Source organism: Euleptes europaea, chromosome 21, assembly GCF_029931775.1.
Source record: "Euleptes europaea isolate rEulEur1 chromosome 21, rEulEur1.hap1, whole genome shotgun sequence".
Lineage (NCBI taxonomy): Eukaryota > Metazoa > Chordata > Lepidosauria > Squamata > Sphaerodactylidae > Euleptes > Euleptes europaea.
In genome coordinates, this window is record NC_079332.1 from 10378188 (window position 1) to 10404267 (window position 26080).

Consider the following 26080-nt stretch of genomic DNA (forward strand, 5'->3'; position numbering starts at 1 on the left):
TTAGAAGCATGTAGCTCCATAGCTCTCCCCCTCATGTTAAAATCTCTCTGCAAACAGAAAAATGGCCCAGCAGCAAAGAAGAAGAGTTGGTTTTTACATGCCAACTTTCTCTACCACGTAAGGGAGAATCAAATCGGCTTACAATGACCTTCCCTTCCCCTCCCCATGAGGCAGGTGAGGCTGAGGGAGCTCGAAGAGAGCTGTGACTAGCCCAAGGTCACCAAGCTGGCTTCATGTTTTGGAGTGGGGAAACCAATCCGGTTTATCAGATTAGCGTCCGCGGCTCATGTGGAGGAGCGGGGAATCGAACCCGGTTCTCCAAATCAGAGTCCACCACTCAAAACCACCGCTCTTAACTAGTACACCACACTGGGGGTAGAAGCCTTTCTCCCTCCTGAATTAATTTTTCCATTTAGACTGAGTTATTTTTTATGATGGAACATTCAGCCCTAGAGTCTGCTATTTACGGTCTGAAGTGACGTCCATTCTAAGGCTTTCCTATTCCACTGTTACTTCATTGTCCTAAATTCGAGCCCGGTGGCACCTTGGAGACCAGCAGAATTTTTTTGGGGGGGGTGGGGGTATGAGCTTCTGGCCATTTCTGCATGGTCAATTTTGATGCTCGCTCAAAGCTCTTTTTTAAAATGCGACTTTAACAATGCCTTTTCACGGTCCCGATGCAAAAGGAGAAGTTCCACTCCCCCCCCACTCGCCTGCTCCTTTGTTCCTGTTTGCATAGACATTAGCGTATTCATAGCTAACACGCCTCTGTTGTTTTGCATTGTTCCTTGAGGGGAATTCTTCACGGCAAAAACAAAGGGTCACGTTAAATGGGCTCTTTAGTGATGCAAAGCAGGTATGCGCTGATTTGCAACGATTCAGCGTGCAAAATTCAAAAAAATATGCGGGGCAATTCAGCCTGGAATGCGACGCTAATTACCATGCAAAAATGGCCTCCGAGAGTCAAAGCTACCTTCGTCAGAGACCTCATTCTCCTACATCTTTGGACTTGGTCTCAGAGCCTGAACTGGAGATGCCCAGGATTGAGTCTGGGATCTTGCGCATGCCGACCAGCACTCTACCACTGAGCCGCGGCCGTGGTCTCTCCCTGCGTGTTGGTATGGGACAGCAGCTCCGCCATCCAAAAATCCATCACTCCGGGCAAACAGTAACACGAGCACGACGCAAAAAAGATCTTACCCAAAGGGCCGAAGTTTCTTCTTTCTTGCACCAGCGCATGGAAAAAGCACAGCCCAAAGAGCAGCTTCTGCCACATCTCTTTCTTTTCGCAACTGTTAAAGAAGGTGGGGTCGGAAATCGGGTCGTTGAGGTACGACCGGAGGAGATTTGCTCTAACGCCCTTTGGTGGCTCGTTGGTCATTTTTACCCCGTTTTGGAGAATGCTGACGGGAAACTTCTCAGACGGATAACTGGTGAGCCACAATCTGATGAAGAAAGAGCAGAGATAAATTTGATTTCTTGCTGCAGGAATTGTGCCTGTGGTCTGCAGCCGGGGAACTCACTTAACTAAGTGCTGTTTCATACAAATAAGAATGTTTCCTGTTCATAGAAATGTAGCGTGGCAGGACAAGGGTTCGAGGCCAACTTTTCTGTACAAAACTGAGTCTCACGAGTTCAGGAAACTACTGCTTTGGTAATATATATTCTCCTTTAGTCAGCGCAAACTTGGAAGCAGCTGAATTTTACAAGAATGTGGCGGCGAACGACAACTGTCTTGGCTCTTCTCTAAAACACAGCAGTTGTTGCTAAACATATCATTATAATTTTATTTTTCTCAATTGACAATCGGAGTGAACAAATACTGCAATGTGATTTGACTGACTGGAATGGCCCAAATATTTGGATAATTATGTGTTTGTTTGATTGAATTTCAACCTGTTGGTTCTGGTCCGACCTTTTGGGGCAACATAAAACAACGCTTGTGAGGTAGGTGGGGTTGAGAGTTCAGAGAGAACTGTGACTAGCCCAAGGTCACACAGCTGGCTTCATGTGTAGGAGTGGGGAAACCACCCCGGTTCTCCTGATTAGAGTCCAACGCTCTTACCCACCATGCCACACTGGATGCTTAGAGCATGGGCCGTGAGAGTCCTTCTGTTTTTATGCAGCATTAAGGTAAAGGTAACGGTCCCCTGTGCAAGCACCGGGTCATTCCTGACCCATGGGGTGACGTCACATCCCGACGTTTACTAGGCAGACTGTGTTTACGAGGTGGTTTGCCAGTGCCTTCCCCAGTCATCTCCCCTTTACCCCCAGCAAGCTGGGTCCTCATTTGACCAACCTCGGAAGGATGGAAGGCGGAGTCGACCTTGAGCCGGCGACCTGAAACCGACTTCCGTCAGGATCGAACTCAGGTCGTGAGCAGAGCTTTTGACTGCAGTACTGCAGCTGGCCACTCTGCCCCATGGGGCTCCTGTGCAGCATCAAGAAGGAAGATTAAATTCTCGCCTGAATTTCCCGTGGGTATTCTCGGGCACTATGACTTCTTCACAGATTTTCTCCAAAGCCGGCATCCAGCTGGTGGCCAGATGGCAGTTCTGCAGCACGACCCACGTCCCGTCAACGATGGCCTTGTCAATCATTTTGGCCGCGATGGGGCCTTGGCCTTGGCCAAGGGAAATGGTCTGAATGCTTTCCATGCCCAGGTCGTCAGCAAACTTCAACAATCCTAGTGTGCGGGGAGGGGGGGGGGAAGGAAACGGTGGACATAAATACGTACATGCTTTCTGACAAACATCTGGGTTTTATTTCAGCATAAATGTGGCTCGAGAAGCCAAAACTCCTTTATTCAAAAGCAAGTTCCAAGAGATTTCTTGGGGTGGAGCAGTTTGCGGGGATTTAACAGTCACCCGTTCTGATCACTAGTATTTATTTTTCCCAGACCAGTAGCTGTACTTGTCCTAGAGCAATTTGTCTGGTACCTAGTTCCAGAACAGCCTCCCCAGATGTGTCTCCCCTCCAGCTTGTTTTTGCTGAGTTCTGTTCATAAGAACATAAGAAAGGCCCTGCTGGGTCAGACCAAGGCCCACCAAGTCCAGCAGTCTGGTCACACAGTGGCCAACCAGGTGCCTCTAGGAAGCCTACAAACAAGACAACTGCAGCAGCACCATCCTGCCTGTGTTCCAAAGCACCTAATATCATAGGCATGCTCCTCTGATCATGGAGAGAATAGGTATGCATCATGACTAGTATCCATTCCAACTAATAGCCATGAATACCCCTCTCCTCCACGAACATGTCCACTCTCCTCTTTAAGCCTTCCACACTGGCAGCCATCACCACATCCTGGGGCAGGGAGTCCCACAATTCAACTACGCATTGTGTGAAGAAATACTGCCTTTTATCTGTTTTGAATCTCTCACCCCCTAGCTTCAGCAGATGACTCCACGTTCCGCTACTATGAGAGAGGGAGAAAATCTTCTCCCTGTCCACTCTTTCCATACTATGCCTAATTTTATAGATCTCTATCATGTCTCCCCTTATCCGCCTTCTTTCCAAGCTGAACAGCCCTAAGTGTTTTAACCACTCCTCATAGGGCAGTAGCTCTAGTCCCCTGATCATTTTGGTCGCTCTTTTCTGACCCTTCCACACAGTCCACTCTTGGGTAGCTTTTAATAAATAATGTCTAATTTTAATATTTTTGCTAGCTAAGGTTTTTGTTCTCATTGTGCTTTGCTGATTGGAAGCCGGCTTATTAGCCACTCGGCTGGCTGTTGTGTAGGCTATAATTATTTTACAAATAAATCTACACAGCTCTACAGGCTGGAGCCCATTTCACTGGAGGCACAATGGGTCTCCTCGGGTTGGAAGACCGCCCCCACGAGCAGAAGACCTTGGTTCGAATTCTGAGGATCACTGCTCAAGCCTCCCCTTCTGATAACCCAAACTGCCGAAGGCTCTGTCAATCAAAGTAGCCAATACTTGACAAGATGGGTCCATGGTGTGACTCGATACAAGACTTAATGTGCAAACTCGCTGTTCACTACAGATCAAGTGATAACACTGAACGTCAGGTTCTTGCCAGCACGCAACTAACAGCACACAGAGCTGGATGACTGCTAGTTCATCCCAACAAAAAGTTTTACCCAGGAGGTAAAGGTGGTAAAGGTAGTCCCCTGTGCAAGCACTGGGTCATTACTGACCCATGGAGTGATGTCCATCTACCTTATGAGGTAGGTGAGGCTGAGAGAGCTCTGAGAGAGCTGTGACTAGCCCAAGGTTACCCAGCTGGCTTCATGAGTAGGAGGGGGGAATCAAACCCAGTTCTCCATATTAGAGTCCGCTGCTCTTAACCACAACACCACGCTGGCTCTCTGGCTCCTTGGTACTGGGAGCGGGGAGACCTAGGTTCGAATCCCTCTTCCTTGTGGCTGCACTATGGTTTAAATCTTCCTCTCGCCCACTCTGAGTTTTTGTTAGCCACTGATTTTTATCCATCCCTGCTGAACAATATAAATTGGATATAAAACTCTGATGCATCTGAACGTCATGGGAAATAACAAATACACACGATGCAATGCGTATCATTGTTGTACCATTTTACCTCTCTGTTCTTAAAAGGTAAAGGTCCCCTGTGCGAGCACCGGGTCATTACTGACCCATGGGGTGACGTCACATCATAACGTTTACTAGGCAGACTATGTTTACGGGGTGGTTTGCCATTGCCTTCTCTGGTCCTCTATCCTTTGCCCCCAGGAAGCTGGGTACTCATTTCACCGACCTCGGAAGGAGGGAAGGCTGAGTCAACCTTGAACTGGTGACCCGAAACCACCTTCTGTTGGGATCGAACTCAAGTTGCGAGTGGAGCTTTGACAGCAGGACTGCAGCTTACCACTCTGTGCCACGGGGCTTGTGGCACACCCAATGCACCCTTACTTTAATGTAAGGATTTGTTCTTCAACATAGATGTGGAGGCGGGAGGCTCTGCCGCTGGCAATGACCCTGCTGCCGGCCACGTCAGAACTATGGCTGTGGCAAGGTCCATGCAAAGGCACCTGTGCATTCTTACCGTGAACAAATACTATTTAATATTGTTGTTTTAAAATCCTTACCTGCCATGGGGTCAGCGCCTGGAGACAATACGAAAATCAGAGGAGCGCAGCAATTGGAGTCATTGTAACTTCCAGAGAGGTCAAAAGTAGGTGGTTCAATGTATGTTCTTCCCATATTGTTCGAGATGAATTCTTGGGTCGCTGGAATGATTTTATCTGGTCTCAGACAACGGAGGATGACCAAGCGACCAAGGCCCGTGATCAGGTGCCAGTCACCGGGGAATTGCTCCTCGTGTGGCTTGGCAGAGTCGTAAATCGCTTTCCACTCCGCGATGTTAGATTCAACATGATCCATCAGCCCGTGCAAATTGTTGAGACCCGACGCACGAACGATTTCCGCCCAGGATTTTTCAGACAGCCACTCTGGAGCAGGGTTGGGATAAGGATTGTCCAGAGCAACCCCTCCTGTTAGTAAGAAACGCCACACTTCGTCGTCGACCTCATCTCTCCCTTTCATTATGCCGATGGTCAAGAGGAGGGAGAAAAGAAGTTTGTCCTTCTCAAAGAGGGATCGGCAGACGTTGTTGTAGATGCTCACTGTGAAGTGTTGGATAATGTTGTCGATTCTCTCTTCCAGAACCTCGCTTTGCCTGCTATTTGCCACAGACAGCATGTACAAGTTAATAAACCAAGTCAAGGAATATTGATACATCGGCTCAATGTTTGCCAGATCAGAAATGCAGAAAAAGATGATTGCCGAATGAATGGCTACAGGTTTATAACCCATTCGAGTGTCATCTATTTCCATCTCGGTGACTGTGGCGATTTCCTGCTTCTCGGAGATTTCTTCCGACAACTCTTTGGAGGAAGACAGGACCTTAATTGCCGTCTCGTCTTCCAAGATATTCCCTTCCGACTTGGAAAGGACTTCAAGGATCTTATCTTCTATCTCCTTCAGCTGTTTCTTGTTCGCAGCACTTTCAACAATCAGTTTGTTCTTCTTCTCTTCCAGCTTGGGTTTTTCCTTGGCGGCCACGATCCCGAGAAGCTGGTCCTGAAGCCCCAAAGGTGTGATCATGAAATTGAGCAGGCAAACTTTCACCGCCACCTCAGGAAGATAATGAGGGTTCCTTAAGCGAGTTGTGATGTAAAGCTTGAAATCTTTTGAGAACTCGATAATGTTTTCTCCGAGTCTCATGTACTCGACCCCTTGCTGCTTGAAAGTTGTTTTCAGCAACACAGGCTCCAAGAAAGCATCTAGCTCCTCGGCAATATTTTCAAGCAAGACCGGGGTCCCAAACTGGATTGCATTTTCCAGTGTCCTAACGTAGTTGGTGTCGGACAACTTGATGACAGACAGCTTGTTGCCCTTTTCCATATTCTTGACCCACTTGTTGGCTTGCCCTTGAGGATCGATCATTAAAGCCCAACGCCTCGAGTTGGAAACAATGATACCATTGTCAATGGAAAAGGAATCGATCGGCAGTCCGGCAATCTGCCAGGCACGGATTTTGACCGGATCCCCCAAAGTGTTACTGAGGCTGAAGTCATTGGAGCATGGGATTTCCTTCTCTTTGCACAATGTGAGCCATTTCTTCTGACACTCAAGACGGTAATCGACTGTAAAGGCTCCCAAATATGCCACGGTGCCTGAAGACAACAAGACATCCCCAGTAAGGTCTGTGTATCGGATACCCAATAAACGGGCTGCTTCTGTCCACCGGTCCTTCTCTCCTCCCAAGCCACTGATCAACTTTTCAGCCCGTATCAGCTTCTGAGAGCATATCTCGATGTTTTGCTCGAGCCCTATCTTCCGGTTGTTCATCCGCTCAAACTCGTCATTCAGCGCCTGCAGACGGTCGATCACGTTCTTCAGTTCCGCACGCTTCGTGTTCAGTTTCTGCATCTGTATTGCGAGCAAACCTTCTGCCTCCTTCAGCCGTTCACGTTTCGGGGCCACCACCTTTGCGACGCGATCGTACACCTCCATGGCTCTAACCCACTTGCATAGACCTTCGCAGGCTGACGACACGTTTTTAATGACGGTGGGCTGGAAGTCTGGGTGATTGATAAACCTCTCTCGGATCCTTTTCATGACTGCCAGTGGAATGTTATCTTTGTCATACGTCTTTAGGCCCTCGAGGAACTTCAGATCTCCAAGAAGCTTTTTAGAATTACCCCAATAGTCTTCTATCATTTTACCTGCATTTCACATACACATTTTTAAAAGACTTAAAAAATACAGGAGAAAAGAGCAAGAGTCCAGTAGCACCTTAAAGACCAACAAAATTTCAGGATTTAAAATACAGGAGATATGTAGTAAAAAAACCCCAAAATAAAACAAAAACACAACTTATTCAGAAAAAAAGGTTATTTTCAGACATTTTCTACCTTCTTTTGGGGGCTGTCAGCCAATTAAACAAATCTTACAGTTCAAATTCAAGGCTGTTGAAATCAGTCGGAATAATATCGCCTTCTTTAAAGGTAAAGGTAGTCAGTCCCCTGTGCAAGCACCGGGTCATTCCTGACCCATGGGGTGATGTCACATCTCGATGTTTACTAGGCAGACTACGTTTACGGGGTGGTTTGCCAGTGCCTTCCCCAGTCATCTTCCCTTTACCCCCTTGGAAGGATGGAAGGCTGAGTCGACCTTGAGCCGGCTACCTGAAACCAACTTCCGTTGGGATCGAACTCAGGTCGTGAGCAGAGCTTGGACTGCAGTATTGCAGCTTACCACTCTGCGCCATGGGACTCTATCACCTTCTTTAATGCAGGTTATATATTCAAAACATCTGAGGAGCTTTATGTATTTCCTAGTATTAGATAACTGTCTAGCATCTAGCCCACTATTAGGTCAACACAGATAGGAAAGGAGGCATGGAGACTCCAAGGGGAGCTTGACAAAAACAAACTCTCCACGGGCTCTCGTAGCCAGGGTTTTACCGCTTCCACTTGGATCAGGCTTCCTCTCCGGTTTTATTCCTTTCATGACGCAAATACTCTCCATGACAAGCTTGACGGGGCCTGGAGGGTTCTGCATGGATTTCACGAGGGAGATGTCTGAGGGGTTCAGAGTGTCGAGAGCCGAGAGGGCCGCCTCCAGAGCTGGCATGGCCTCCGCGAGGTCCCCTTCACATTCTTCCTGGAATCATATCAAATGTAAACTTTGCTTCAAGAGGCTATCAAGATTAGAATGGGAGGGGGGTCCCTGTAAGTCGGGTGAAGTCGAGTCTATTGCGCACCTTTTCTTCAGATGCTCTTTCTATGAGGAAGCAAGATTTAAGCTAATTTCCCCTCTCCTTAATCTCGTAAAGGACAGCTCTGAGGAAGGGAGGCTGAGGAATCTCCTCTGGGAAGGGTCAGCCCAGAAGATGAAACAAGTAGCTAAATTCTGTGCTGCAATATACAAGATCCGCCAGACAAAGAGGGGGCTTGGCAATCTAGCCAAAAACAAAAAATGTTATTATCGATTTGAGGTTTTTAGCTAATTGTTCATTTTATTTAAGAATTACATATCCCATAGTTTTAGATACTGTATCTTTTAATTCTATTTTGTAACTGATAAGAATATTTTATTTGCTTAGCCGTATTAATAAGTCTGTCTGAAAGGTTAACACTGGGAGTGGCTAATTTTCATCCGGTAAATTATTGGTTTTAACTGTTTTTAAATTGTGATGTTTTTAAACAAGAGAGATCCTAATCTCTCATAGGTTGTATCTGGTCGTTTTGTTCTGGCTTTTGCCGTAAATAAATTTATTCAATTCATAAATGTAACTTTGCCGAACAGTCAGCGTCCGCTACAAAGCACCCCGCGCTGGTCTGGACCAATGGGTCGGATACTTCTGATCAGGTCCACTAACGGCGGTGCGTTCCTCCGGGCCAAAGAGCCTTCGACCAACACAAGAGAAAAGCCTCTTATGTCGGCAGAAGACTCTTTGCACCACGGGAAGGGGCCATAGTTAGCACAACAGATCTGTGGCATCCAATTCAATGTTTGCAGAAGCGGCCTCAGTGCAATAACCAGGGACTGTTGCTAATATCGTGTAACAGCGAATGCGGTAGAAGAGGAGGAAGGAGTAGAGTTGGTTTTTATATGCCGGCTTTCTCTACCTTCTAAGGAGAATCAAAGCGGCTTACAATCTCCTTCCCTTCCTCTCCCCACAACTCTCTCTACCTTGTGAGGTAGGGGGGACTGAGAGAGCTCTGAGAGAACTGTGACTAGCCCAAGGTCACCCAGCTGGCTTCATGGTAGGAGTGGGGAATCAAACCCGGTTCTCCAGATTAGAGTCCGCCACTCTTAACCACCACAGCACGCTGGCTCTCTGGCTCCTTGGTACTGGGAGCGGGGAGACCTAGGTTCGAATCCCTCTTCCTTGTGGCTGCACTATGGTTTAAATCTTCCTCTCTCCCACTCTGAGTTTTTGTCAGCCACTGATATTTATCCATCCCTGCTGAACAATATAAATTGGATGTAAAACTCTGATGTATCTGAACATCATGGGAAATAACAAACACGCACGATGCAATACGTATTGTTGTTTTACTGTTTAACTCTCTGTTCTTACAAGGTAAACGTAGTCCCCTGTGCAAGCACTGAGTAATTCCTGACCCATTGGGTGATGTCACATCACAACGTTTACTAGGCAGACTATGTTTACGGGGTGGTTTGCCAGTGCCTCCCCCAGTCGTCTATACTTTACCCCCAGCAAGCTGGGTACTCTTTTGACCAAACTCGGAAGGACGGAAGGCTGAGTCGACCTTGAGCCGGCTACCTGAAACCAACTTCCGTCGGGATCGAACTCAGGTCGCGAGCAGAGCTTTACCTGCAGTACTGCAGCTTACCACTCTGCGCCACGCGGCTCTCCGTTCTTCCTGCTCATTCATTCAAGGGCATTATCGGGAAGCCGAGCTCTGTTGGGGGAGCCAAGGCCGCTGTCCACCCGTGTCGAGCTGTGTACCTTGATGCCTTGGGCGACGGCTGCTGCATCGTTGGCCTCCTTTTCGTCGGCCGCCACCAGCTCCTTCTTTGCGTCCACCTCGACCGTTTCCGATTCGATGTGGACCATCATTTTCTCCGTTTCAGCAGAGGTCTGGATCAGCTCGGGCTGGAGAGCCGTCAGCTCTTTTTGCATTTCAGCTACCTAAAGAGGACACCCATGGTGGGGGGGGGGGAAGAAACAGAGGGAGAGGGGGAGAGAACCCCAAAGTTGTGTTTACGTACTGCAGATGCTATTTCAGCCATCAAACAGTAAAAAACAAAATACGTAGTGATGAGAGAGTTCAAATGAGGATTCATCAGAAGACCTGAGCAAGGCGGTTAATGATAGGACATTTGGGAGGACATTAATTCATCGGGTTGCCATAAATCAGCGGCTTGACGGCACTTAACTCACACACACACTGATTTACCAAGCATGGGCACCAGGAAATAGGAACTCAGTAAATAGGAGCTGTGGAAGCATGTGAGAGCCAGCGTGGTGTAGTGGTTAAGAGCGGTGGTTTGGAGTGGTGGGCTCAGATCTGGAGAACCGGGTTCGATTCCCCACTCCTCCACATGAGCAGAGGAGGCTAATCTGGTGAACAGGGCTTGTTTCCCCGTTCCTCCACATGAAGCCAGCTGGGTGACCTTGAGCTAGTCACACTCTCTCAGCCACATCTACCTCACAGGGTGTCTGTTGTGGGGAGGGGGAGGGAAGGCGATTGTAACCCGGTTTGATTCTCCCTTAAGTGGGAGCGAAAGTCGGCATGTAAAAACCAACTCCTCCTCCTCTTCTTCATCATCATTATAAGTGGTAAGCCTCTGAATGGCCCAATTAATGGTGATAGAAAGTGCTGCAAGTCACAGCCAACTTATATCAACCCCTCTAGGGGTTTTCAAGGAAGAAGAAGAAAAGTTGGTTTTTATATGCCGACTTTCTGTACCACTTAAGGAAGAATCAAGCCAGCTTACCATCACCTTCCTTTCCCTTCCCCACAACAGACACTCTGTGAGGTTGGGGCTGAGAGAGCTCCAAGAGAACTGTGACTAGCCCAAGGCCACCCAGCTGGCTTCATGTGGGGGAGCGGGGAAACCAACCCAGTTCACCAGATTTGCATCCGCCGCTCCTGTGGAGGAGTGGGGAATCAAACCCGGTTCTTCAGTTCAGAGTCCACCGCTCAAAACCACCGCTCTTAACCACTGCACCACACTGGAGAGAGATATTCAGAGGTGTTTTGCCATTGCCTGCCCCTGGACTTCTCTCCCATCCAAATACTGACCAGGGCTGACTCGGCTTAGCGCCTGAGATCCGACAAGCTCAGGCTAGCCTGGGCTATCCAGGTCAGGGTGGACCAACGGATGAGGAGTTCTAACCTTGCAATAATGATCACGGACAGTACAGGTATTCACGGTGCCCGCTTTTAGCAGTCCATGCTTACCTGGGAAGCTGCAAAATCCAGTTTCTGGAGTCCCACCAGGTAACGATTCCTCATTGTATCGACTTCCAGCCTTTTGCTATTCAGGAGCGCCTTGAAGGTCAGAATCAGTTCCAGGTAGGACGTTGGCGTGACGTAGTTGTGCCTCCGAAGAACACTGTAATAGCTGACGGACAGCTCTCTCACACTCTCCTGGAAGTATTTGCACATCCACACGACCCTACAGAAAATGCAGGTGTTAGCAGGCAACTCGGGGGTCACGCATCAATTAAGATGGCATAATTGGGTCTGACTCTCAGAGGGGGGGAGGGAAGAACATACATGTTTGCCTCCATCAGTTTATATATAAAGCCTTTGAATGGGTGGACCTTTATTCTTCTTTTTAATAGCAAATGGAAAAGAAGAGAAGAAGAAGAGTTGGTTTTTACATGCCGACTTTCTCTACCACTTAAGGGAGAATCAAACCGGCTTACAATCACCTTCCCTTCCCCTCCCCACAACAGACACCCTGTGAGGTAGTTGGGGCTGACAGAGCTGTGACTAGCCCAAGGTCCCCTGGCTGGCTTTGTGTGGAAGAGCGGGGAAACAAATCCAGTTCACCAGATTAACCTCTGCCAATCATGTGGAGGGGTGGGGGATCAAACCCGGCTCTCCAGATCAGAGTCCGCCGCTCCAACCACCGCTCTTAACCACTATACCACGCTGGCTCATTTAAAGTTTGTGTGTGAGAGAGAGACAGACAGAAGAAGAGTTGGTTTTATATGCCAACCACTTAAGGAACAATCAAACCAGCTTACAATCACCTTCCCTTCCCCTCCCCACAAAAGACACCCTGTGAGGTAGGTGAGGCTGAGAGAGCTCTGTGACTAGCCCAAGGTCACCCAGCTGGCTTCACGAATGAGGGGACTCAAATGTTTCCAACAAGTGTACAGTGAGGCGAGGAAGGGGAGGGAACAGGGTTTAGCTCCATTATCTGCAAAAGAATATAGTCCCCACCCAGCTGTAGACATTTTCATGTAAGTGAAAGGAAAAATCAACGCCTCCTTAGGCATCTCACGACGTACGATTTTCTAATTTCGTCTTCTAGCTTCACATCCTCTAAGAACTTGTTGGCTACCATTTCCAGAGCATCCTTGGGCCAGGTTTGAAACCAATCGATGGTGCAGCAGTTGATCAGAGAAGGGAACATTCTCAAGCGATTACGGAACGCGTCTCCAATTGGGCTCATTGCTGTGGGAGGGAGGAAGAAGAAGAAGAAAAGTCGGGTTTTATATGCCAACTTCCTCTACCGCTTAAGGAAGAATCAAATCGGCTTACAATCACCTTCCCTCCCCCCGCCCCCCAACAGACACCCTGTGAGGTAGCGGGGGCTGAGAGAGCTCTAAGAGATCTGTGACTAGCCCCAAGGTCACCCAGCTGGCTTAATGTGTAGGAGTAGGGGAACCAACCCAGTTCACCAGATTAGAGTCCACCACTCATGTGGAGGAGTGGGGAATCAAACCCGGTTCTCCAGATTAGCGTCTGCTGCTCATGTGGAATAGTGGGGAATCAAACCCGGTTCTCCAGATTAGAACCCACTGTGCCAAACCACCACTCTTAAACACTACACCACCAGGGAAGGAGGGAAAAGACAATATGTGTTTTTCAACCAAGTTAGCAACCCAGTATCAGGTAAGAAAAAGAAATGTCCCAGTGGAAAGGAAATGTCTTCGGTCCATAAAAAGGTAAAGGTAAAGGTCCACTGTGCAAGCACCGGGTCATTCCTGGCCTATGGGGTGACGTCACATCCCGATGTTTGAAAGCAGACCTTGTTTGCGGGGTGGTTTGCCAGTGCCTTCCCTAGTCATCTTCCCTTTACCCCCAGCAAGCTGGGTCCTCATTTGACCGACCTCGGAAGGATGGAAGGCTGAGTCGACCTTGAGCCGGCTGCCTGAAACCAACTTCCGTTGGGATCGAACTCAGGTCGTGAGCAGAACTTTTGACTGCAGTACTGCAGCTTGCCACTCTGGTCCATACCTAAAACAATATGCAAATTCTTCTTCACCCGCTCGATAAAGTAGTTGTACATGGCCAAAGGGGTGGCGTCGATCCTCCGGCCTTCCGTCCTCGCTGCGCTCTGCATTTTCTCGACGATGTCGGCCTTCTCGTCCGCCGCGAAGATGTTGGGCACGTCGCCAGTGTTCAGCAGCATGTTGATGTCCTCCACGTAGGACTCGTCCTTGATCTGGTTGTCGCAGAACAGGAAGACGGTGCTCTTGCTGGCCACCCCCGACTGCAACATGACCTTCTTGATGTCCTCCCGCCAGTCGTTCGTGCTGTAGAACTTGGTGATCTCAATCATGAAGATCTCGAAGGCGTTCATGAAGGTTGCCAGCTTGGTGGCGCTCTGCCGGCCGCTCCCGCCGATGCCAACCAAGAGCAAGTGGCCATTGTCCTGCTTCAGCACCCGGCATATCCTCGAGACATGCTCAATGGCAAATTTGAACATGACCAGGGACATGGGCGCCTTGCTGATATTGTTGAACTCCTCCAGGTAGTATTCCATGACCGACGTCAGCTGCTTCAAGTCCGTGATTTCGTCGTAGATTTTTGCGTCGCTGGAGGGCTTGAAGTAGTCGCCGAAGAACAGGCTTCGGATATTGTCATCCTTGATCTTCCCGGTCGGTGACAAATGACTTAGTACCTATACAGAAGGCCAAACCAACACCAGGTAATGAACACTTGTGCATGAAGCTGCCACAGCCCCTCCCCACAACATAAGAAAAGCCATGAACACATGAAACTGCCTTCTATTGAATCAGACCCTTGGTCCATCAAAGTCAGTATTGTCTACTCAGACCGGCAGCGGCTCTCTAGGGTCTCAGGTGGAGGTCTTTCACACCTCCTACTTGCCTAGTCCTTTGAACTGGAGATTCCAGGGATTGAATCTGGGACCTTCTGCATGCCAAGCAGAGGCTCTACCACTGAGCCACAGCCCTGCCCCTAATACGAAGCTGTCTTTACTGAATCAGACCCCTGGTCCATCAAAGTCAGTATTGTCTACTCAGACCAGCAGCGGCTCTCCGGGGTCTCAGGCAGAGATCTTTCACATCACCTACTTACCTAGTCCCTTTAACTGGAGATGCTGGTGATTGAACCTGGGACCTTTTGCATGCCAAGCAGAGGCTCTTTCTGTAAGCCACGGCCCCTCCCCACAACATAAGTAAAGCCATGAACACATGAAGCTGCCTTATACTGAATCAGACCCTGGGTCCATCATGGTCAGTATTGTCTACTCAGACCGGCAGCGGCTCTCCAGGGTCTCAGGCAGGGGTCATTCACATCATCTACCTGCTCAGACCCTTTAACTTGAGATGCTGGGGGATTGAACCTGGGACCTTCTGCATGCCAAGCAGAGGCTCTACCACCAAGCCACGGCCCCTCCCCAAAGCATAAGTAAAGCCATGAACACATGAAGCTGCCTTCTACTGAATCGAACCCTTGGTCCATCAAAGTCAGTATTGTCTACTCAGGCCAGCAGTTGGCTCGCCAGGGTCTCAGGTAGAGGTCTTTCATATCACCTACTTGCCTAGTCCCTTTAACTGGAGATGTCCGGGATTGAACCTGGGACCTTCTGCATGCCAAGCAGATGCTCTGCCACTGAGCCACAGCCCCCTCCCCTTTTGGTATCATCTGCTGCTACCACTCACCATGTAATAGGAAGTGGTGTAAGTGGGTGAGGAAGCAGGTGTTATCACATTGCTGCCCCTTCCCTCTGTGGCACTGCTTCTTGTGTTACGGTCTGGTGTGTAATTTTGTTGAGCGTGATCGAGACGCCCTGACCTGGATGGCCCTGGCTTGCCCAATTTTGTCAGATCTCAGAGGCGAAGCAGGGTCGGCCCTGGTTAATACTTGGGTGTGAGACCACCAAGGAAGTCCAGGGTTGTGCCGCAGAGACAGGCAATGGCAAACCACCTCTGAACGTCTCTTGCCTCGAAAACCTGACGGGGTCGCCATAAGTCAGCTGTGACTTGACGGCAAAAAGAAACGATAAAGACATAATGGGATGTGTATTTGATATGGGTACCATTTCTGGAATTTCTCACTGCTTGGGAAAGTAGGGGAGCATGTTGCTATTGTACCTGAAGTGTGGAAACCCTGTGGAAGATTATCAAAACCCGGAGATTTCAAATTACCCTGCATATGTGGTAGCTACTCCCCATGTATCTAAACAACTCTCTGCTCGAAGCCCAACATACCTTTTCAACGCTCTGCTTGAAGCAGTTAGAAGTTGTCTCTTTCACCATGTTAAAGAACACCTGTCTGTCTTCTGCATCGATTAAGCGGTCGTAGAAGACGCGATAAACTTCGTGAATCCACAGCCTGATTAGTTTCTCTCCATCCTGTTGAAAAAACGGGGGGGGGGGGGATTTTGCCGGGATTTGATACTCCAGAGTCAGACACAAAACGGGCCACGCTGCACTCAATTGCCATGAGATCCTGACTTGCAGGGAAGGCAAGCCACATTGCCTTGTCTTCTGCAGAAGTTTGATCTGGATTGTCCTAAATTTCCTGTAGTATTTTAACTTCACTGTGACTAAGATTAGGCAGCTAATGAGTGACCGAAGCAGATCAGCATGCCTCCAAGTGAGGCAGCGAGAGTTAACAGCTGCAGAAAAGGAGGACAGTGATTAATTGCCATACCCGCCTCGTTCTGGAAACCGGCCTGTTTCATGGAACAGGAAGACAGACGCGATTTGTGGAAGCAACTTACTGATCTCTGGCATCAGACACTCCACTTCGGATTGCCCTGCCTGCTTTTGACTTTGGCCTGGACTTAGAACTACGGACTGCCTACTCAACGACGCTATCTCTTTCACCCGGTGCAGCCAGCTGGCTGCAAAAGCAGCAGCAGCTTCAGTTTCCTCCCCCTCAGCGACCTGCAGCACGCTCCCTCAGCTCTCCCTGACCCGTCCTGCAGCCGCAGCCCTGCCTGCCTACCCAGCCAGTACAGACTAGATGATCCTGGTGGTCCCTTCCAACTCTATGATTCTATGAATACCAGGGTCGTGACACAGAGGCAGGCAATGGCAAACCACCTCCAAACGTCTCTTGCCTTGAAAACACTACGGGGTCACCAGAAGTCAGCTGTGACTTGACGGCAACATTTTTTAAAAACTTCTCAACCAGACTGATTATTCTTCTTGTCACAGCCCAGACAGGTGAACGTATGGTCAAAAACGAGGCTGCCTCTTTCCCTCAAAGAAATGCTTGCACCTCTCAAGCAGAAAGAGGTTTCCAGCCCTCCTGCGCCCCGAGACTTTTGAAGGGCCACCCCACCTGCAAGTGAGTGTGGGGACACAGCAGCACGCCTCGGATCACGCGGGAGAAGTCGCGCAGGTTGAAGACGTAGTGCGACTTGGAAGGAGTCGGGAGGAAGTTTTCCACAGCCAGCTTGTAAATATTCATCGTCGCCTGGACCATCATTTTGCCGAGCCTTTCAGAAGAAAAACACGTGTTGAAATGGGGCTATGAGGCCCTGCTCTCTCCTCCCTCTCAGACCGCCTCGCTGTTCCCACTTCCCCCTCTCCAACTCCACCTGTCCAACCACATGCTCCCACGCCCTCCTGCAAACCCCTTCCCAAAACCTTCCTTGGACCACCAGAGTCTCACCTATTCACCCGTCTCACCTGAACAGTTTGTTTTTATACCCTGATTTTTCTCTACCATTAAGGAGCCTCAAAGTGGCTTACAATTGCCTTCCTTGCCTTTCCCCACAACAGGCACCTTGTGAGGTAGGTGGGGCTGAGAGAGCTCTGAGAGAACTGCGACTAGCCCAAGATCACCCAGCAGGCTTCACGTGGAGGAGTGGGGAAACCAACCTGGTTCACCAGATTAGAGACTGCTGTTGATGTGGAGGAGTGGGAAATTGAACCCGGTGCTCCAGATTAGAGTCCACCGCTCCAAACCACCGCTCTTAACCACTCCATCACACAGGATTTGTACACCTGTCAGCTCAGACTCCCCCATACCATCCACTCATTTCCTTTCATCACAAGCAGCTCTTCATTTCTGTCCTTCACTACAACCTCTGGGTAGGGATCACGGTTCCAGAGGGTAGACGTATTCTTCAGTAAAACAGCTGGATTGAGTCCCACTAGTACCTTAGTGACCAACAAGATTTTCGGGGCATGACCTTTCGACAGTCAAAGCTCTCTTCGTCAGATTCTGACAAAGGAAGCTTTGAGACTCTCAAAAGCTCATACGCCACAAATCTTGTCAGTCTCTGAGATGCCACTGGACTTACATCTGGGTACGGCCCATATTTGTCTGACACTTCCCACTTAACTGAGTGCCAGTGAGTTCTAGTATTATGGTAAATAGAGAAAAGGGTTGTCTTTCTCCACTCCATGCATCATTTGATAACATTCTATCTCGGCCTCCACTCCCGCCATGATGGAACGTTGTATTTTTTTCCAAACTGGAAAGCCACGGTGGTGGGGGTGGGGGTGGTGGTGGTGGAGGAGGAGGAGGAAGAAGAAGAAGAGGAGGAGGAGGAGGAGAAGTTTATATATAAAGCCTTTGGTTGGGTGGACCTTTGTTCTTCTTTTCAATAGCAAATGGAAAAGAAGAGAAGAAGAGTTGGTTTTTATATGCCGACTTTCTCTACCACTCAAGGGAGACTCAAACCGGCTTAAAATCCCCTTCCCTTCCCCTCCCCACAACAGACACCCTATGAGGTAGGTGGGGCTGAGAGAGCTCTAAGAGAGCTGTGACTTGCCCAAGGTCACCCAGCTGGCTTCGTGTGTAGGAGTTGGGGAAACAAATCCAGTTCACCAGATTAGCCTCCGCCGCTCATGTGGAGGAGTGTGGAATCAAACCCGGTCCTCCAGATCAGAGTCCCCCTGAGCTCTGCCTCCAGGGGAAGCTGCTCCCTGCCCTGATCCTTCCGGCCGTCCTTCCCTCTGCCTCTTTTCCAGCTCTGCGAAATCCCAGTATCTTTGGGGCGAGGGAGGACGCCCGGACCAGCGCTCACCTTAAGAATGAGACGTCGAATCCTTTGCCGAAGTGCCAGTCGGCAATCGACGTGAAAATCTTGGTCAGAATCTCGTCGTCAAAGGCGCTGATGGAAACGATGTTCAAGTGCCGTGTGAAACGGGCTGTTTGGAGACAGAAGGCGGCTCAGCCCGGGATAAGAACATAAGAGCATAAGAGAGGCCCTGCTGGATCAGGCCAAGGCCCACCAAGTACAGCAGACTGTTAACACAGTGGCCAACCAGGTGCCTCTAGGAAGCCACAAACAAGATGACTGCAGCAGCACCATCCTGCCTGTGTTCCACTGCACCCAAAATAATAGGCATGCTCCTCTGATACTAGAGAGAATCGGTATGCAGCATGACTAGTATCCATTTTAACTAGTAGCCATGAATACCCCTCTCCTCCATGAATGTGTCCACTCCCCTCTTAAAGCCCTCCAAGCTGGCAGCCATCACCACATCCTGGGGCAGGGAACTCCACAATTTAACTATGCATTGTGTGAAAAAATACTTCCTTTTATCTGTTTTGAATCTGTCACCCTCCAGCTTCAACAGATGACCCAGTGTTCTAGTATTATGGGAGAGGGAGATGCTTTTCTTTCGGCACACTCACAGAATGTTTTTTTGTTTTGTTTTTGGGAGACCGGAGATCCTTTTGCTAAAGGAGGCGATCTGTATTTGGAACTGGGTTGCAATGGGGGGGGGGGTCGTTTGCTTGCATGGCTACCCAAAGGGGAACCGCTACAACTGAGGATATTTGCAGTCTGCTGCCCCCCCGCTCCCCACTTCAACTAGACAAGATGGCAGGGGATTCAATAATGGATTTAAAAACAAAAACTCACAGGTAACAGGGCTGGGGATTTGACTGAGGACACAGTGTGGGCAGAAAATACACTTCACCCTTCCCACCACTGCCATTTCCCTGATCAAATTCCCCCCTCCACTCTCCCAGAGCTGCTATTCGTTCCAAGACACATATAAGTACCATAGCAGCAGCTTCAAGGAGGTGATGAAGATCAGGAAAACGGCACAAGGAAAAAGGGTTCACTGCATAACTCCTCTCAGAATCTCCTCTTCCCCCCCACCCGTCGCTTTAAGTTGTAGTTGTTTTTTTAAGTGGGAGATCTGATCACAGATTCGTCACCATCTCACCCTATTACACTAACTTACGATTCCATTTCAGATTTCAACAGGAGAACCCCATTCTAAAAGGAGTCCACAGGCCTGCTTATGGATGATGAAGAAGAAGAGTTGGCTTTTATATACTGACTTTCTCTACCACTTAAGGAAGAATCAAACTGGCTTACAATCCCCTTCCCCTCCCCAAAACAGAAACCCTGTGAGGTAGGTGGGGCTGAGAGAGTGACTAGCCCCAGGTCACCCAGCTGGCCTTATGTGGAGGAGTGGGGAAACCAACCCGGTTCACCAGATTAGCCTCTGCCGCTCCACCACTCTTAACCACTACACCACGCTGGCTCTCATGGATACATGCAAAGTTAAGTCATCCAGCTGTTCAGCAGTTCTTAATTTGGTTTAGAAGCTACAATGGGCAGGACATGTTGCTTGACATTGGTTTAGTTGCGCAAAGCACCTTTACAGGTCATGAGAATTCTGAAAAGCCAGCTTCAGATTCCTCTGGAGTGTTCAGGCAGGCCGAATGCAGCCAGCAATCTCCTGATGGCAATGGTGGAACCCTCGTTGATCAAATTGTACGTTTTAACAGAAATCCAAAGGGATTTAGGATCTCGTAATTAATTTCAGGATCACAGCCAGGGCTTACCCTGGGGGACTTAACCAGCTGACTAAGCTACAATCTACGGTGCCCTGTAAGGGCCCACAACTACGTCGTACCCGTAATATCGTTCCTGCCGCCGCCCGGAGGTCCCATCGCTGCCACAATCAGGAGGTCAACTATGTCCAGCCTCGACGTGTCCTTCTTGTCATACCAATGGCCATGATCGATCCATTGCCTGAGGATCTCGATGGGCGGCTGAGCTCCGTAGACCTCCTTTGCCGGCATGTTTAAGTCGTCTGAGGAAGAATAACGAGAGGTTGTGCATTTGTTTTCTGAAGGCACGGGATGCTAACCCCAAACTCCTCACCAAAATACAGCAGCAGGCGGGGCCAGCGTCAGCACACCCTGAGGTGGGGCATGTGCTGGGACCCAGGGCTTCTGGTGGGGCCCACTGGCAGGAACCCCTGCCCACAGATCTCCCCTATCGCTCACATACACTCCCTTCACCTCCCCTTGCTTGCAAGGGCTCTGTCACTCATGCTTCAGGCTGCATGTACTGCCCAGCACCGCCAGGGAAGGGTGTGTCATTGTTCACAGTAATTAGGGGAGGGGCTGTGGCTCAGTGGCAGAGCCTCTGCTTGGCATGCAGAAGGTCCCAGGTTCAATCCCCAGCGTCTCCACTTAAAGGGACTAGGCAAGTAGGTGGTATGAAAGGCCTCTGCCTGAGACCCCGGAGAGCCATGGGAAGGGGCTATGGCTCAGTGGTAGAGCCTCTGCTTGGCATGCAGAAGGCCCCAGGTTCAATCCCTGGCATCTCCAGTTAAAGGGACTAGGCAAGTAGGTGATGTGAAAGACCTCTGCCTGAGACCCTGGAGAGCCGCTGCCGGTGAGTAGACAATACTGGCTCGGATGGGCCGAGGGTTTGATTCAGTAGAAGGCAGCTTCCTGTGTTCATGGCTTTACTTATGTTGTGGGGAGGGGCTGTGGCTCAGTGGTGGGGCCTCTGCTTGGCATGCAGAAGGTCCCAGGTTCAATCCCCGGCATCTCCAGTTAAAGGGTCTAGGCAAGTAGGTGATGGGAAAGACCTCCGCCTGAGACCCTGGAGAGCCCCTGTTAGTCTGAGTAGACAATCCTGACTTGGATGGACCAAGGGTCTGACTCAGTAGAAGGCAGCTCCATGTGTTCATATGAGAATGTACGAGACACAACAGCCACCGTGGTGTAGTGGCTCGAGAGTCAGACCAGGATCTGGGAAAGCCATGAAGTTTTCTGGATGGCCAGTCACATTCTCTATCAGCCTAGCCCACCTCACAGGGTTGCTGTGAGGATAAGACAGAAGATGGGAGAACCGTGTACGCTGCCTGGAGGAAGTGTAGCAGATACTGAGATAAACAGCGAGATACATCTTACCCACAAACACAATGGCTTTCTTCCCCACCGGAGGCCCAAAAAGTCCCTTTCTCCTCCTGTCCAGCTTCGACATAATGATATCCTGGGTCTGGTTCGCTGAGGTTCTGGCTGAGAAATTGATGACATTCGGGATGTATTTGGTCTTTGGGAGCTGGACCAGAAAACTGTTCGTGATGGCCGATTTCCCCGTGCCGGTGGGTCCCACAAACAGCATGGGGATGTTATGTTCCACGTAGGTTTTCAGGAAAAAAGTCTGCCTGGCTGTTTCCATGGTCGGGATGATAAGTTCAGAGACCTGTTGGGAAGATGGGTCAGGATAGGACATGTACTTTTGAGAAACTGGTCTATCTGAAACCGGAGAAATGCCCCATTCGTTATTTACTTAAGATATTTATCTCCTGTCTTTCGCTCGGCAAAAGATCTTCGAGGTGGCTAACCCTCCGGCTATATATTAATAATATAATAAACCAAAATACATTACGAAACGAAAATGGTTAAACTGATCCAAAACCACACTGAACTTCAGCATCACCTCAGCATAAATGGAAGCATCAGGAAGAGAAGATTAATGTCAACAAACACTGGCCATTTATGAAGAGTCAATTTTGATGCACGCTCAAAGCTCCTTTTAAAAACTTGACCTTTAAAATGCCTATTCACGGTCCCGATGCAAAAGGAGAAATTCCACACACCCCATTCACCTGCTCCTTCGTTCCTTCACTTTGCACAGCCATTAGCAATTGCTGTTTGCATAGTTAATGCACTGCTGTGATTCTGCATGCTTCCTTGAGGGGATTCTTCGAGGCAGGGGCGGAGCAAACACAAAAGGTCGCGCTCAAAGGGCTCTTAAGAAATGTGAAGCAGATATGCGCCAGTTCAGCGTGAAAAACTCAAAAAAAATATGTGGGGCACTTCAGCCTGGAACGTGCTGCTAATTACCAAGCATAAATGGCCACTGTTTTTTGCCCGCTCACCAAAAGGCAGGCAATGAAGAAAGCAGGCAGACTTCTAAGATGCTGGATAACAATTGGAGAGAGAGAAAGATGGAAACACAACAGGGCCTCAAGAATGATCTAACATTTGGAAAAAAATCCGCATGAATTTGGAAGGCATCCTGGGACAAAGCGTAAAATACGACCCCAAACTTTTCCTACTAAATAAAACACCAGACACTATGAACGAGGATCAACAGGTCATAACAAAATACCTTGTAATGGCAGCGAGAGTGATATTGGCATCACTTTGGAAAACAGATAAGATCCCAAACATACAAACATGGATAGACAAATCTCTAGAATACATAACGATGGCACAATTAACGGAACATATGAAAGACAACACACAAGATAAAAATCAAGAGATATGGAAATCGTTTTATGAATATATAAAAATCACCAGATAAAATGACTTAAATAACTCAAGTCATTAGCTAGATAAGAACAGTTACATGTTAGATGGCAATAATATGGAACAATATACTACACCTAATAGAGGGGTAGATATCCTTAAATGTTAACAAAATGACATCTAATCAATATTACTTTCCCATTCCCTTTTTCTTTTCCTGTATACCCAATTAATAATGGAAAAATAAAAAATATTGGGGGGGGAAAGAATGATCTAACATTTGGTTTCCGAGAATAGCCATGTTGGCATGAAGTAGATCAGCTATATTTGAGTCCAGTGGTATCTTAGAGTCCAACAAGATTTTTGGAGCATAAGATGAAAAACTCATACTAGTTCCAGTGCAAAAAGAGCACCTGTATGCAAATGAGAATTTAGGCGTAACCTGATTATAGCTTTTGGCATACCTTCAACTACAGATTTCTACCTGACAGTAACAGCCTTATCATTACCAGGCAGCAGATAGATTAAGGTCATGAGAACATAACAGGAAAGTGTGAAATCAATGGAGTCATCAAAGAAGATCTTATAGAAGAATATAAATCATAACTGAATAAAAAATGGGTAAGTGTTTCTGTCTTTGCCTTTCCACAAGGGCAGAGTCTCAGTTCGATTGAGGTTTTCAAAAATCTGCTAGTTAATTAATTGAGGGGTAAAAAAAATTTCAGGGTATGAGTTTTCATTTTACCACTCAATGAAAACTCATTACCCTGAAAACCTTGCTGGCCTCTAAGGTGCTTCTGGACTCAAATCTAGCTGTTCAAACCATTTAGGCCGGGCTTCGGAACCTGAACAGCAGCAACGCTTTGAACTGGGCCCAGGAACCGACGGGCGGCCAGCCAAGTTGGTACAGTATATTCCACCCAAAACACTACATGATAAACATCTTCTGCGCAGCGTCTTCCATCCCTCCTTTTGTGAGCCCAGGGAGGTCAAGGGCTGCCATGCCTTTCTTCACCAAGCTCTTCGAACGTCTTACCTTTGTCCCAGCCGCGATAGTCTGCTCCTCCTTCGTGATGTACTCCGTCCACATGTTCCACTGCCCGCTGGCTTGCTTATGAAAATAGAAGTCAAAGATGGTCCCTGAGGAAGGAAAGCCAAAGGGGAAAGCCACATCGAAACTGGCGAAATGGCTCTGCGTCCTGCCTAAATTATAACGCTCGGATATGTTTCTCCTAATATTTTCCTACCCTAACAGGTCGATCGAAATAATCTCTACCAGAAATAGACAAATAAAAAGAAAAGATGATGGAATATGCAAATATGGCTAAGATGACTTACTTGATGAACTTAGACGACACGCAAAACGTCGAGCAATTTAATGAGAAATGGTTACCATGGTATATCTATATGTCTTCAAATATTTAACTCTAGCTTAATATTTCTCCTTTTTATGTGAGCAAAAGTTCTCTTTATGTATAAACACCTTAACAATGATTATTTTTAGAGAAATTGACCATGGTTTATCTTTAATACTATCTTATTTAGACCGGCTGTCTAATATGCATAAAAATATATCCGATTACTTTTGTATTGAGCAAAAATAGAATAGAAACTAATATTCTGAATCGGCAGTAGTAAGTATAATCTTGGTACTATGTGTGTATATTATTGATTGAGACAATAACGTTTACTGCAAACGGATGCAAATCTTTCCCCCTTCCCCTTCTTTCCCTTCTGTATTCCTTAAAACACAATAAAAACTTAAAAAAAAAGAAAAAAAGAAATAATCTCAGGTTGCTGAATTACCTATCTGCCTATTGAGATTCAGAATCTCTGCAAGACAATATGGAAGGAATTCCAAGCGTAAAAATGGAGCCCATGAGCCTTTTTTTCAAAATGTACCATTTAACTGAGCCCTGACCCGGATGGCCCAGGCTAGCCTGATCTCATCAGATCTCAGAAGCTAAGCAGGGTCGGCCCTGGTTAGTATTTGAATGGGAGACCACCAAGGAATACCAGGGTCGCTGTGCAGATGAAGGCACTGGCAAACCACCTCTGTTAGTCTCTTGCCTTGAAAACCCCATAAGGGGACACCATAACTTGGCTGCAATTTGAAGGCACTTTACACACACACCATTTACCTAAATGGAAGATTAGGAGGGCTTTTTTCCCTGCATGTGCCGTCATACGTGGCCCATCAAGTAAAACAGGGGATCCACCTTAAATTTGCACACAACAGGTATGTACAGTAACCTGTAGTCTATAACCTTTTGTGGGGAGCATCTTACAGTCAACGTCTTTTGGGTAAACCCTGTATGTGCATCCGTAGCCTGCCAATGAATCGAATGCAGATAAACAGCCTTGCCCCTCCTCTCCTGGCTGTACTGCTTCCGCCTCTTCCTGACCGGGTGGGTGGGTGGCTGAGCTGGGAGAAAGTTGCACCCCGTAGCTGGACCACCTATTCAGTACTGGTGACTGGTAGTAAGACCTTCAGGAGACCAGTCTTTTTCTCAGGGGCCTTTTAGCCGGGCTCTGGACCTCCTCCTGCAAGCAGCTCGAAAGGTAAAGCATGGCCGTGCCGCGGGAAATGAACTGAGCCCCTTTCCTCATCTCTGGGGTCAATGAAACAGCTACTGCCTAAAGCAGGGGGGTCAAACTCATTTGTTACGAGGGCCGGATAGGACATAAATGTGACTTGGTTGGGCCTGGCCATGCCTCACCAGCCCAGTTTGGGACTGGGTGGGTGGGGGGGGAATAGCTGTCTCAGCTGGCTCGCAGGTGGGATAAGAGCTCTCAAGGGGCTGGATGGGGCCCGTATGTTTCACACACCTCGGCCTAAAGCAAGTTTCAGAGGGTAGCCATGTTGGCCGGCAGCAGAAGAATTAGACTCAAGAACAGTAACATAAGAACATAAGAAAGGCCCTGCTGGATCAGACCAAGGCCCATCAAGTCCAGCAGTCTGTTCACACAGCGGCCAACCAGGTGCCTCTAGGAAGCCCACAAACAAGACGACTGCAGCAGCACCATCCTGCCTGTGTTCCACAGCACCCAAAATAATATGTGTGTGTGTGTGTTAAGTGCCGTCAAGTCGCTTCCGACTCATGGCAACCCTATGAATGAAAGTCCTCCAAAATGTTCTATCTTTGACA

At 48.4% G+C, this 26080-nt stretch overlaps 1 protein-coding gene across 1 annotated transcript in view; it reads right to left on the reverse strand.

The window, feature by feature from the left end:
• Positions 1–26080, reverse strand: part of DNAH3 (dynein axonemal heavy chain 3) — a 112635-nt gene that overhangs the window by 16217 nt on the left and 70338 nt on the right. Inside the window, exons 40-53 of the mRNA XM_056866607.1 lie at positions 23968–24071; positions 21585–21879; positions 20291–20470; positions 18439–18562; positions 16743–16899; positions 15662–15805; positions 13440–14106; positions 12488–12653; positions 11427–11643; positions 9968–10150; positions 7953–8151; positions 5070–7211; positions 2467–2686; positions 1201–1445 (exon numbers count right to left, since the gene is read on the reverse strand). Coding sequence (XP_056722585.1) covers positions 1201–1445; positions 2467–2686; positions 5070–7211; positions 7953–8151; positions 9968–10150; positions 11427–11643; positions 12488–12653; positions 13440–14106; positions 15662–15805; positions 16743–16899; positions 18439–18562; positions 20291–20470; positions 21585–21879; positions 23968–24071 — 5043 coding nt within the window. The remainder of the gene's footprint in view (positions 1–1200; positions 1446–2466; positions 2687–5069; positions 7212–7952; positions 8152–9967; positions 10151–11426; positions 11644–12487; positions 12654–13439; positions 14107–15661; positions 15806–16742; positions 16900–18438; positions 18563–20290; positions 20471–21584; positions 21880–23967; positions 24072–26080) is intronic.